Source organism: Mesoplodon mirus, assembly GCF_964341445.2.
Source record: "Mesoplodon mirus genome assembly, chromosome: 12".
NCBI classification, from domain to species: domain Eukaryota; kingdom Metazoa; phylum Chordata; class Mammalia; order Artiodactyla; family Ziphiidae; genus Mesoplodon; species Mesoplodon mirus.
In genome coordinates, this window is record NC_138988.1 from 78,714,805 (window position 1) to 78,727,285 (window position 12,481).

Here is a 12,481-nt window from a genome sequence, read left to right on the forward strand (position 1 = left end):
TTGCTTCACATCTTCGTGGTATTTTAGTCATTCTAATAGGTGTATAGTAGTATCTCATCGTGTAGAATTGGCAGATTTCTTCTTTAAATGTTTGGTAGAATTTGCCAGGGAAAACATCTGGGCCTTGGGATTTCTTTTTTTGGAAGGTTTTTAAGCTACAAACTCAATTTAAAAAATAGTTATTCAGATTATATCAAACTACCAAACTACCAAAACTTTGAGGTTTTCTTCATGTGTATCTTTTTTTTTTTAATATTTATTTATTTGGTTGCACCAGGTCTTAGTTGCGGCACGTGGGCTCCTTAGTTGTGGCATGTGAACTCTTAGTCGCATCATGCATATGGGATCTAGTTCCCTGACCAGGGATCGAACCCAGGCCCCCTGCATTGGGAGGGTGGAGTCTCATCCACTGCGCCACCAGGGAAGTCCCCTTCATGTGTATCTTGTTTATAGTTTTCCCTTATTATTTTTAAAATTAATGTGAAGTCTCTAGTGATATTCCTTTTTTTGTTCTTCATATTGGTAATCTGGGTCTTTTTTTTTTTTTTTCTTGATCAGTCTTCCTAGAGATTTATAAATTTTATTGATCTTTTCAAATAACCAATTTTGATTTCATTGTTTTTTCCCTATTTTTCTGTTTTCTCTGGTTTCAGTTGAACATTTTATATGATTCCATTTTATGTCCTCTCTTTTTATACTTAAAAGTTTTTTTAGTAGTTGCCCTAGAGTTTGCTATATACATTTATTACTAATCTAAGTTCACCTTTAAATAACACTGCCCCACTTCATGTGTAAGGCAGGTACCATAGAGTATTCCCAACTCCCCCTTTGTCCTTTATGATATTGCTGTCATCCATTCACTTATCTATATGCTAAAAATCACCCAATACATTGTTACTATTATTATTTTAAACAGTGATCTTTTTGATCAATTAGGAATAAGAAAAGTGAAAGATTTTGTTCTGTCTTCATTTATTCCTTTGCCTTCACTCTTTATATAGGGTTGAGTTTTTGACCTGTATAATTTTCCTTCTATTTGAAGAACTTCTGTTATCATTTCTTTCATGGCAGGTCCATTGGCAATGAATTTTTGTTTTTTGTTTGTGTGAGAAAGTCTTTATCCTTTACTTTTGAAGGATAATTTCACTGAATATAGAACTTTAAGTTGGTAGTTTTTTTCTTTCAATACTTTAAGTAGTTTACTCTATTTCCTTCTTGCTCAATTGTTTCTGAAGAGAAGCCTGCTGTAATGCTTATCCCTTTTCCTCTGTTGGTAAGGTGTTTTGTTCTTATGGCTTCTTTCAAGATTTTTCTCTGTCTTTGGTTTGAATATGGTATGCATAGGTGTAGACTTTCCCGCATTCTTTGTGTTTGAGCTTCCTGAATGTGTGGTTTGGTATATGTTACTAATTTTGGAAAATTCTCCACCAATATTCATTTATTTCTTCTGTCTTGTTTCTTCCTTCTTCCTTATCTGATATTCCAATTATGTATATGTTATATCTTTTTAAAAAATATCTATTTATCTGGTTGCACTGGGTCTTAGTTGTGCCTCGCTGGCTCCTTAGTTGCAGCATGTGGGCTCCTTAGTTGCAGCAGGCGGGCTCCTTAGTTGCGACTTGTGGGATCCTTAGTTGTGGCTTGCCAGCTCCTTAGTTGTGGCACACAGTCTCCTTAGTTGTGGCATGTGAACTCTTAGTTGTGGCATGAATGTGGGATCTAGTTCCCTGACCAGGGATTGAACCCGGGCCCCCTGCATTGAGAGCGCAGAGTTTTATCCACTGCACCACCAGGGGAGTCCCTATATCTTCTGAAATTGTTCGACAGTTCTTGGATGTTCTGTTTTGTTTTTTCAAAAATTATTATTTTTGTATTTTAGTTCGAGAAGTTTCTGTTGACCTATCTTCAAGCTTCTTGAATCTGTCCTTTGTGGTGTCTAGTTGGTAGATGAGCCCACCAATGGCATCCTTTATTTCTGTTACAGTGTTTTTTGATTTCTAGCATTTCCTCTTGATTGTTTATCTTAGAGTCTCTATCTGCTTACCTTATACATCTGTTCTTGCATGTTATCTGTTTTTTCCATTATCACCCATAACATATATTATAGTTATTTACAATTCCCTGTTTGATTTCAAAATGCATGTATACTTGAGTCTGGCTCTGTGTTTTTCTTGCCTTCTAAAAGTGTGACATGTAATTTTTTGTTGAAAATTGGACATGATGTATTAGGTAAAAGGAGCTGAGATCAATAGGTCTTTAGTGTGAGGGGTTTTTTTAAATTTTTTTATTTGGCTGCATTGGGTCTTAGTTGCAGCATGCAGGATCTCTGTGTGGCATGCGGGCTTCTCTCTAGTTGTGGCATGCGGGCTCAGTAGTTGCGGCACGTAGGCCCTCTAGTTGTGGCACACGGGCTCTAGAGCCTGCGGGCTTTGTTGCCCTGCAGCATGTGAGGTCTTAGTTCCCTGACCAGGGATAGAACCTGCGTCCCCTGCATTGGAAGGCAGATTCTTAACCACTGGACCACCAGGGAAGTCCCTAGTATAAGGTTTTATATTAATCTGGCTAGGAGTGTACTGTTTTTAATATTTGTTCTAGCTGTAGGTGCCAGAGGCATCAAATTCCTTTAGTGTCCTTGTTTTTGTCTCCCCTGCTGTCTTTGGGTTTACCTAAGAACTTCTCAGATAGAATCTGCATCATGTAACTCTTTCAGTGGTAGTTAACTTATTATAATGGAGCCCCATGGGTATGGTTGTAAGGTGCTGGGAAGAGGAAGCATCCTATAATCTTACAATTAAATCTCAAACTACTGGTGGGTCTGTGTCCTGGGACTGTGATGTCTTTCTTATTTCCCCACCCCCCACCTCTCCATGTGAGACAGAAAGGTAAGAGGGGACTGGAATCAGAGAAATGCCCTTATACCCTTTCCACAGGTGGGATCAGGACCTGGTGGAGTCTTTTTCCTGGAGAGTAGGTCTGTGTTTTGGGTACTGGTTATTTCACAATGAATTACTTTCCCTTACCTCTCTGCCAGAACCACAAGGAGATCTTTATAGGCTCTTCATTGTGAGAACCTGGTGGGGTTCCTGGAAGTAAAACCCACAAAAGGGTGGGGGCTCCCCTGAGACTGTGGTCCCCAGAATTTTTCTACTCTCATGCTAGTCCATATTTAGCCTCCAGCAATTCATCAAAGGTTTTGTTTTCAGTTTTTGTAGTAGATTGACTTTTTGCCCCCAAAATGTTATGTCTAAGTTCTAAGTCCTGGTATGTATGAATGTGACGTTATTTGGAAATAGAGTCTTTGCAGATGTAGCTAAGGATCTTAAGATGATATCCTAGATTTAGGATTGGCCATAAATCCAGTGACTGGTGTACTTATGAAGAGTAAGGAGAAGGAGGTTTGAGACAGACACAGAAGGGGAGGGCCATGGAGGCAGAGGTTGGAATTATGCAAGCCAAGGAATGCCAGAGGTTGCTGGCAGCCCCTAGAAGCCAAGATAGAGGTGTGGAGCAATTCTATATCCGTCTTTAGAAAGATCCAACCCTGATGATACCTTGATTTTGTACTCTGGCCACCAAAGCTATAACTATGAGAGAATAAAATAGTTTCATTGTTTTAAGTCACCTAGTTTGTGATAGTTTGTTATGACAGCCCTGGGAAGCTAGTACAGTGTTCTTACCAGTTTATGACTCCAGTGGTTTCCACTCGAGATGATCTAGTAGATCTTAGCTGTGACTCTCTGGATATCCCTGTCTCTCCGTATCTTGAGGTGGTGGTTTGCCCTGTGTCCTCAATTCTCTGATGTGTCCAAGGAAAGTCACTGATTTTCCATTTGTTTAACTTTCTTCTTGTAAGGGTGGGAGTGACAGTTTCCAAGCTTCTTCCATGTTGGAGCTGAAACTGCAAGTCAGGTTTGTTTGTTTGTTTGTTTGTTTGTTTGTGTCTAGCATTTTTATACTGTATTATTTTAGTGATTACCACATGCCTTTTTCACTTTTAAAAATCTAATATTAATTGCTACCTTTACTCTCCTTCTGTACCATGCAGGGATCTTAGAATACTTTAACTCCTGATTTATATAGCTGTTGTTATTTTAATCTTCCTAATACTTAAAATTTCCACATCCTCCCCCTCCCTCTTCCTCCTCCTCCTTTTTCATCTTATTTATGTTTTTGTTGTTGTTGTTGGGGTGTAACTGTCATATAACAGTATATTAGTTTCAGGTGTACAACATAATGATTTGAAATTTATATGTTTTGAGAAATGATCACCACAGTAAGTCTAGTTAGCATCCGTCACCATACATAGTTACAAATTTTTTTTCTTTTGATGAGAACTTTTAAAAGATTTACTCTCTTAGCAACTTTGCAGTATGCAATATAGTTTTATTAACTATAGTCGCCATTACATCCCCAGGACTTATTTATTTTATAGCTGGAAGTTTTGATTTTCATTTGCCTGATGATTAGTGATGTTAAGTATCTTTTCATGTACCAGTTGACTATCCATATGGATTCTCTGGAAAAACGTTTATTCTGATTCTCTATTTTTAAATCAGACTGGTTTTTTCTTTTGCTATTAAGTTGTATGAGTTCTTACGAACCCCTTATAAGATATATGATTTGCAAATATATTCTCCCATTCTGTAGGTCATCTTTTCATTTTGTTGATGGGTTCCTTTCTGTGCAGAAGTTTTTAGTTTGATGTAGTTCCACTTGTTTATTTTTCCTTTTGTTGCCTTTCCTTTTGATGTCAAATCCAAAAAATCATCCCCAGGACCAATGACAAGGAGCTTACTGCCTATGTTTTCTTCTAGGAGTTTTGTGGTTTCAAGTTTTAAGTTTAAGTCTTTAATCCATTTTGAGTTAATTTTTTCTTATTTTACTCAGTGTTTATATACCTGTATATTTACCACTCTTCTGCTTTTCTTTCCTTTGTGCATCTCTTTCTGGATATTGGATGTGTTCCCCTTTTCCTGCTGTGCTCAGAAAACACCTTCAGAGTTTCTTTCAGTGTGGCAAACTCTGCTTTTAGCTTGTCTTTTTTTTTTTTTAATACAGCAGGTTGTTATTAGTTGTCTATTTTATACATGTTAGTGTATACATGTCAGTCCCAATCACTCAGTTCATCTCACCACCACCCCCCGCCGCCGTCACTTTCCCCACTTGGTGCCCATATGTTTGTTCTACATCTGTGTCTCTATTTCTGCCTTGAAAACTGGTTCATCTGTACCATTTTTCTAGATTGCACATATATACATTAATATACTATATTTGTTTTTCTCTTTCTGACTTACTTCACTCTGTATGACAGTCTCTAGATCCATCCACATCTCTACAAATGAACCAATTTCGTTCTTTCTTACGGCTGAGTAATATTCCATTGTATATATGTACCACATCTTCTTTATCCATTTGTCTGTCAATGGGCATTTAGTTTGCTTCCATGTCCTGGCTATTGTAAATAGTGCTGCAATGAACATTGTGGTGCATGTGTCTTTTTGAATTATGGTTTTCTCTGGGTATATGCCCAGTATTGGGATATCTGGGTCATATGGTAATTCCATTTTTAGTTTTTTAAGGAACTTCCATACTGTTCTCCATAGTGGCTGTATCAATTTACATTCCCATCAACAGTGCAAGAGGGTTCCCTTTTCTCCACACCCTCTCCAGCATTTGTTGTTTGTAGATTTTCTGATGATGCCCATGCTTATCTTTTTGCTTTTGTTTTGAAGAATATTTTCTCTGGTACAGACTTTACGATTTGCAGTTATTTTCTTTCTGCATTTTGAAAATACAAAACTGCTGCTTTCTGGCTCCTGCTGTTGCTGCTGAGAAGCCCATTTAAGTGTTGCTTCTTTGGTAACCTTTTAAAAATGTGTCTCTTCTAAGATATATTTTTTTCCCTCTTTGATATTTTGTGATTTTACTCTGTTGAGTGGCAGATTTCTTTTTATTTATTCCGTTTGGAATTGCTTAGACTTCTTGACTTCATGGATTGATGTCTTTTATCAGTTTGGTGAGTTCATAGCTATTAACTTTTCAGATAGTTTTTATTTTCTCCTTCTGGGACTCCAATTAAACATGGTAGACTGTTTTAGTATATCTGTTACATTCTCATCTATATTTTTGTCCCTCTTGACTGCATTTTGGTTAGTTTTTGTTGATATTTACCTGTCTGCCCTTTAGCTAGTTTTCTGAAGCTGTATGTAATATACTTTTAAACTCATCCACTGAGTTTCTTTTTTTGGTTATTGTCTTTCTCAGTTCTAGAATACCTATGTGGTTCAAGTTTGTTTTCTCACTATCTGCAGTACTGAGCTTTGTGTCAGTTTTTCAATCTGTAATTTATATCTTTGAACATGGTAAATGTTATTGTTTTAAAGTCTGTGTCTGATAAGTTCAGTATATGGAGTTCATTGAAATGTTTCTGTTGTTTCTTGTTTCTCTAGGTACTTATTTATGATGTTTTTGCATTTTACATGCCTGGTTATGTTTCCTTGTCTCTGGATGTTGTAGACTAAAAATATATCTTGACATAATTTTATGTCTAGGTTATCTTCTCCCAGAGAGGATTCTGGTTACTTCTCTTTTGTCTTGAACTACTTGAATGGTATGAGGTTTCCTGAGTCATCCACATAACATTAAACTGGGCTGCGGTGCTTGGGTGCAGTTATTTAGGGTCCTTTCCCAAAGTGTTCATGTAGATTCTCAGAGTTACCACCCTCGATAGTTCCTGAACTCCACTCTCAAATCCTACAACGGCAAAGCTGCTGAAAGTGCCGCTTAGCCTCTGTCATGTCTTTAGAATTGGAAAATACTTTCCAGAGTGAAAGTAGCCCCAGTATCGTAGTTACTTCTCTGGGTTCCAGTTCTCACTTCAGTTTCACCTGATAACATATATTTTTAGTAATTTAGTCTGTCTAAGAAGGTGATTTTTATATTTCGTCCTGCTTTTTTAGTTGTCTTCCTGTGAGGGTTGGTCCAAATTATCTAGTGTTCTTTTATTTTGAGTCTTTTTTGATGCCATATTTTAAAATCTTTATTACCCTGCAGATCACATAAATCCTAAAATGTGATATGTGATTAATTTGGGTTGCTTTCTTCACACTATAAAAATAAACTGTTAAGTAGCTAAAGTAATTTAAATTTTACTTTCTCTTTCATTGGTAGTCACATTTGAAATGAAAGATGAATAATCCACAAACAAAATGTGTAATCTTAAATGATCGGTTTCATAGAGAGTAGGTCAGGTAGAAAGAGCCATTAGTGATAGACAAGGGTCTGTATACCTTATACATCCTAGAGTGTTTTTCAGGATGTACACATTATCTTCTTTTTTTCTTTTTTCCTCCCAAATGTTTTTCGTCAACATTTATTTCTTCACTTTAAGCAAGCACTTAAAGTGAAGAGAATTAGTCAGTCAAACACAATTGTTTTAAATAGTGGAAGAGTTTTGTTTAGTTTGAAATATAAACGTTTAATTTGCTTTGCAATGTACCAGTTTTCAATGAAAGAATGAGTTTTTTGAGTTTGCACAATATGGAGGGTGATGATTCTTGGAATGATGGCCTGCATGCTAGTTTGTATAGCAAACTCATGAATTAAATGAGTTTTTATTTAAACAGTTTTAACTTTTCTGTAAATACAATTGTTACATACTGTCTAGTGAGCATCAGTGTTTTTAGTAACTTATTTTTACCCAATTATTATATGTTTATTGTAGAAAAATGCCAAGGTGTGGGTTATTGTTTATAAGAATGCCCTCACTTCTGACAACTGCAGATTTGGGGGGTTCCCACGACTGCCCTCATGTTTGGCAATTTGCTGGAAGGGCTTGCAGAACTCATTGAAAACTGTTATACTCTTGGGTATGGTTTATTATAGTAAAAGGATACAGATTAAAATTGGCCAAGGTGGGCTTCCCTGGTGGCTCAGTGGTTGAGGGTCCGCCTGCCGATGCAGGGGACATGGGTTCGTGCCCCGGTCCAGGAGGATCCCACATACCGCAGAGTGGCTGGGCCCGTGAGCCATGGCCGCTGAGCCTGCGCGTCCGGAGCCTGTGCTCCTCAACGGGAGAGGCCACAACAGTGAGAGGCCCGCGTACCGCAAGAAATTGGCCAAGGGGAGAGAAGCATGAGACAGAGTCCAGGAAGGTTCCAGGTGTGATGTCATTCTCTCTCTCTGAAGTCTTGAACAGCATTAACTCCTGGTGATGATGTATGACAACATGCAGAGTATTGCCAACCAGATAAGCTCACTTGAGTCTTGGTGTCCAGAGTTTTATAGAGAAGATGTAGTTGACTGCCCATGTGACTGACCTTTAGTGTCTAGCCCTTCCAGAGGTAGAACAGATGCTGCATGGTGTGAAGCCCCCAAGATAATGACCTTGTTTGGTAAAGTCCTCAGGTAAACAGAGGTGCCTAAGGAACTCCAGAGTCCTTAAATAAACAAAAACACTCTTCCTAGAGATCAGGATGAGGCCAATTCCTACCCTCTCTTTTGGCTGAGATTAATTCTTTTTTGTTTTAAATATTGGAGTATAGTTGATTAACAGTGTTGTGTTAGTTTCAGGTATACTGCAAAGTGATTCAGTATCTGTTCTTTTTCAGATACTTATCTCATTTAGGTTATTACAGAATACGGAGCAGATTCCTCTGTGCAGTAGGTCCTTGTTCGTTATCTATTTTAAATATAGCAGTGTATACATGTCAATCCCAAACTCCCAACCTACCCACCCCTTTTAATTCTTTACTAAAGATGAAAGAAAGGAGATAACAAACAGCATCTTAGATCCCTTCAGGCATCCATTAACATTTTGGAATGTAACTCTTTATATTTTTCTATGCATATTTTTGTTTCTTCCTTTTTTACAAAAATACGTTGTTACTATACCTATGTTTTATAACCTTTCTTATTTAACATTGTATTGCAAGCCTAATTATGAATGTTTAAAAGGGCAAGAATTTAACCTTATTTACCATATGGTGTTTTCTTTAGGAGAAATAAATTATCTTTGACTCAGTAAACTTTTTAATCATAACACATAGAATCATGAGTTATAAACATATTTGCAATAATATTGGACAAGCCACTTTAATACTTAGTGCTTTTTTTAAAAAAATAAAATCTTATCCAAATAGTATCTGCATATGCTATAAAAATACAAAAGTATTAAAAGACTTAAAATGAAAAAACAGCATTTCCTTGCCTCACTGTTCTCTACTTCTATTCCCATTCTTTAGAGGGAAACAACTTTGAACTATCTTATCTTTCAGTTTTAATTTTTTTGGCTTTTGTATTTCTAAATAACAAGTTTCCCAAGTTTCTATAGCTGTTTTTTGATTTGATACTTTCATTTTTTAACCTTCTGATATGATAGGTAACGATTTAGCTTATTGTAATCTCATATCTGTTTTCCATTTATCTCAATATGGTTTTATTTCTCTCTTGGTTACCTTTCTAAATTCTGAGTATATAGTTATACTCTTATTTTTCTTTTCAGCAAGTAAGATAGTATTTCTGGACTTAGCATTTTGTATGGTGAAGATATTAGTACCTCTATCCTTCTCTTTATCAACCTCCCTAATCTTTACTTTATACTATAATGTGAAGGCTTGTTAACATTTATATTTTCTTCTGTAACCATAGTTTAGTCTTTTTGTTTTGTTAGAGATTGATTTTCAATGTTAACTCAGAAACTAGTTATTATTTTTATTATGACCGTGGAAATATTTTTCACTGTGCAGCCAAGTAGTATATATGATGATTATATTTTCAACATTGTATAGCTCTTTGCCTTTACAGGAGTTAGTAATCATCTTTAGTTTTTCCTCTCCTTATCTAGCTGTATTGTCTCTTTGAGTTCTAGATTCTTCAGGATAGTATAAAATTTCACAGTCTGTCTCTCATTTCTTTTTGCCACCAAATACCTCCTAGAACTTTCTGTCTCCTGCTTAATCTAGACTGTTTGTTCCTTAGATTTGTTGCACAATTGCTATATTAGAACTTTTCTCACTCTAAGCCTGGCTCCACTATTTCTTGAATTTTGTATCCTCCTCTGTTTTGGTTCTTACTAGATAACATCATGTAATTGCATATGTAGGAGTTAATTTTCTTTGTCCTTGTCTGTGTGAAAATGCTATAACCTATACTTGTCTGTTGATTTGACTGAGTATGGAATTCATTTTCCTTCAGTACTTAAGTGGCTTTGCCTTTTTATTTTTCTTCTTCTAGAATCTGGTATTGCCAATGAGAAGTCTCCTAATATGATTCTCATTCTTTTGTAGATGGAACTCTCTCAGAGAGCTTTCTAGGATATGTTTATCTTTGTTGTGAAATTTCACCTAGATGTGAGTACTTACTTTTTTACTTGTTCATTGTACTGGACTCTCACAGACCTCTTTCTATTTGAAGTTATGTTTCATATAGCTTTGGAATATTTTCTTATATTATTTCATTGTCTATTCTCTATTTTTCTCTTTTTTTCCCCCCTAGAACTGTTAATTGAATGTTGGATTGTCTGGATTGATCATCTGTGTCATATTTGCTTTCATATTTTCTTTATGTCTCTTTCCTTTACCTTTTTTTGTAAAGGTTTTTGGGTTTGTCTCCCCCTCTGCAAAAAAAAAAAAAAAAGACATTTTGGAAGATGTATTTCCAAATGCTTTTTATTTTCTCATTTCTTTTTTCATAGCATTCTGTTCTGATTTTATGAACTTTATTACATCTCTTGAAGATAAAAATTTGTACGTGTTTAAATCCTTTTTAATTTTTAAACATTAAGGTGTAGAAATGTTTAAAGTACAGTACAAAGAATTTTTTCCTGACTTATGCCTTTCTCCTGAATATTTTAGTATTTTCTACAAATCAGGATCTTCTCCTACTTAATCACAAGTCAGTTATAAAATTTAAGAAGTTAACATTTATTTTTGGTTTCTTACTTTATTCAGTGGGGTATATTCTATTACAGTCATTATTTACTTTGATGCTCAGATTGTCCTGATTTGGTGAGTAGGAGCCGTTCTGATATCACTTCTCTGTGTCCTTTGGCATCACCTTATCTTTTTTGAGAACTTGTTTGCTTTCTGCCACAACACCATGTTTCAGGCTTATTTTGTACTTTTCCTGCCTTAGCCCTGGAATTGCCTATCTTCCCAAGGATTTCTGGTTCCTTTCAGTAGAAAATGGTTTTTCGAAGATCTCGGCATTAGGTTTGCTCATTGCCATTGGAATGTTGTAGTTTCAGGCCCTTTCAGTGGACAGAGCTTGTGTGTGTGTGGTGTGTGTGTGTGTGTTTTATATATATGTGAATGTCTACGTATTGAAAACCATGAGTTCATGATGATACTTCTCATTCCCGTTTAATATCACAGGATCAAATGAAGCCTTTTCCCTTTATATTTGTAACTCCCTTTCATAGAGAAACTTGGCTTCCATTATCCTTAATATATTTACTTATTTGATTAATTCCCCTGGATGTAATCAGTCTTCCATCTCTGCTGTCACCCCACCCTTATATGGACACTCTTTTCTTCTGTGTGGGCTGTTAGTCCCCACTCTAGGTTGCCTCCACCCTCCCACATCTCTGCATGGAAATCTGGCCCTACCCCCAACACCATTTGGCCTCTGATATTTCTCATTAAGCTGCCATCAGCTTGGATGCCCTCACCACTGTGATTGGGTGCTGGCACACCATATCATGTTGCCTCTGCATGAATGCCTTCCTCACCCTACCTTAGAGTTCTGATAGGCTGCACTAGGGGAGGCTGCATAGATGGACACCCTTCTCACCCTACTTTGGCTCTGATAGCATCACTACCACCCCTCCCCCAGCTTTGGATACCTTCTTTGCTCTTTTTGGCCCCGTCTTCTCACACCTTCTCAGACTCCTTCCCAACCTTGGCCTCTTCTCCCTGCACTATGCTTTTCTACACCTAATAACTTTAAGACTGAATAATTCTGGAAGGGGAGAGGTGGGTGTATATTTCATCCAGGAGTAATTTTTCAATTTATCATGGTCTTTCATGATTAACTATTGTGTACTATTCATATTTATGAATAAACAATAAATAAAAAACCAATTGGGAACTCTGTTTATGTAGGTAGGACTTAAGTTTTATTTCAGAATTAGTAAGTTGGGAGCTGCCCATTGGTCTGGAGACCTCTAAATTCTGGAAATCAGTAGTCATTTTTCTAAGAAACCATCACATTTTCTAAGAAACCATACTAGTTTCCCCAAACTATTTTGTGTGTGTGTGTGTGTGTGTGTGTTTGTCTGAGATGAACCCTTTAGTTTTTTACCTTTGAAAAAAATACCTGCCTGTATAGCATTATTGTCTCAGAGTTATTGTGATTGATAATGAGTGTCAGCTCTTCCATACAGGTATTAATTTCCCTGTTTTCAGTTCTACATTTCCTATGAGCACTCCTTTTCTATATTTCTAGCCTTTCTGGGGTTCTGGAGAGCAGTTTGATGTCTCAG

General features: G+C 36.6%; 1 protein-coding gene across 2 annotated transcripts in view; it reads left to right on the plus strand.

The window, feature by feature from the left end:
• The window catches only part of CD2AP (CD2 associated protein), a 113,385-nt gene that overhangs the window by 21,932 nt on the left and 78,972 nt on the right, over positions 1–12,481 (plus strand). The window contains exon 2 of one of the 2 annotated variants that reach the window (XM_082638836.1): positions 10,287–10,349. The exons of the other annotated variant lie outside the window; for it this stretch is intronic. Within the exon in view, the coding sequence (XP_082494962.1) occupies positions 10,287–10,349 (63 nt within the window). The remainder of the gene's footprint in view (positions 1–10,286; positions 10,350–12,481) is intronic. 2 annotated transcript variants of the gene reach the window in all.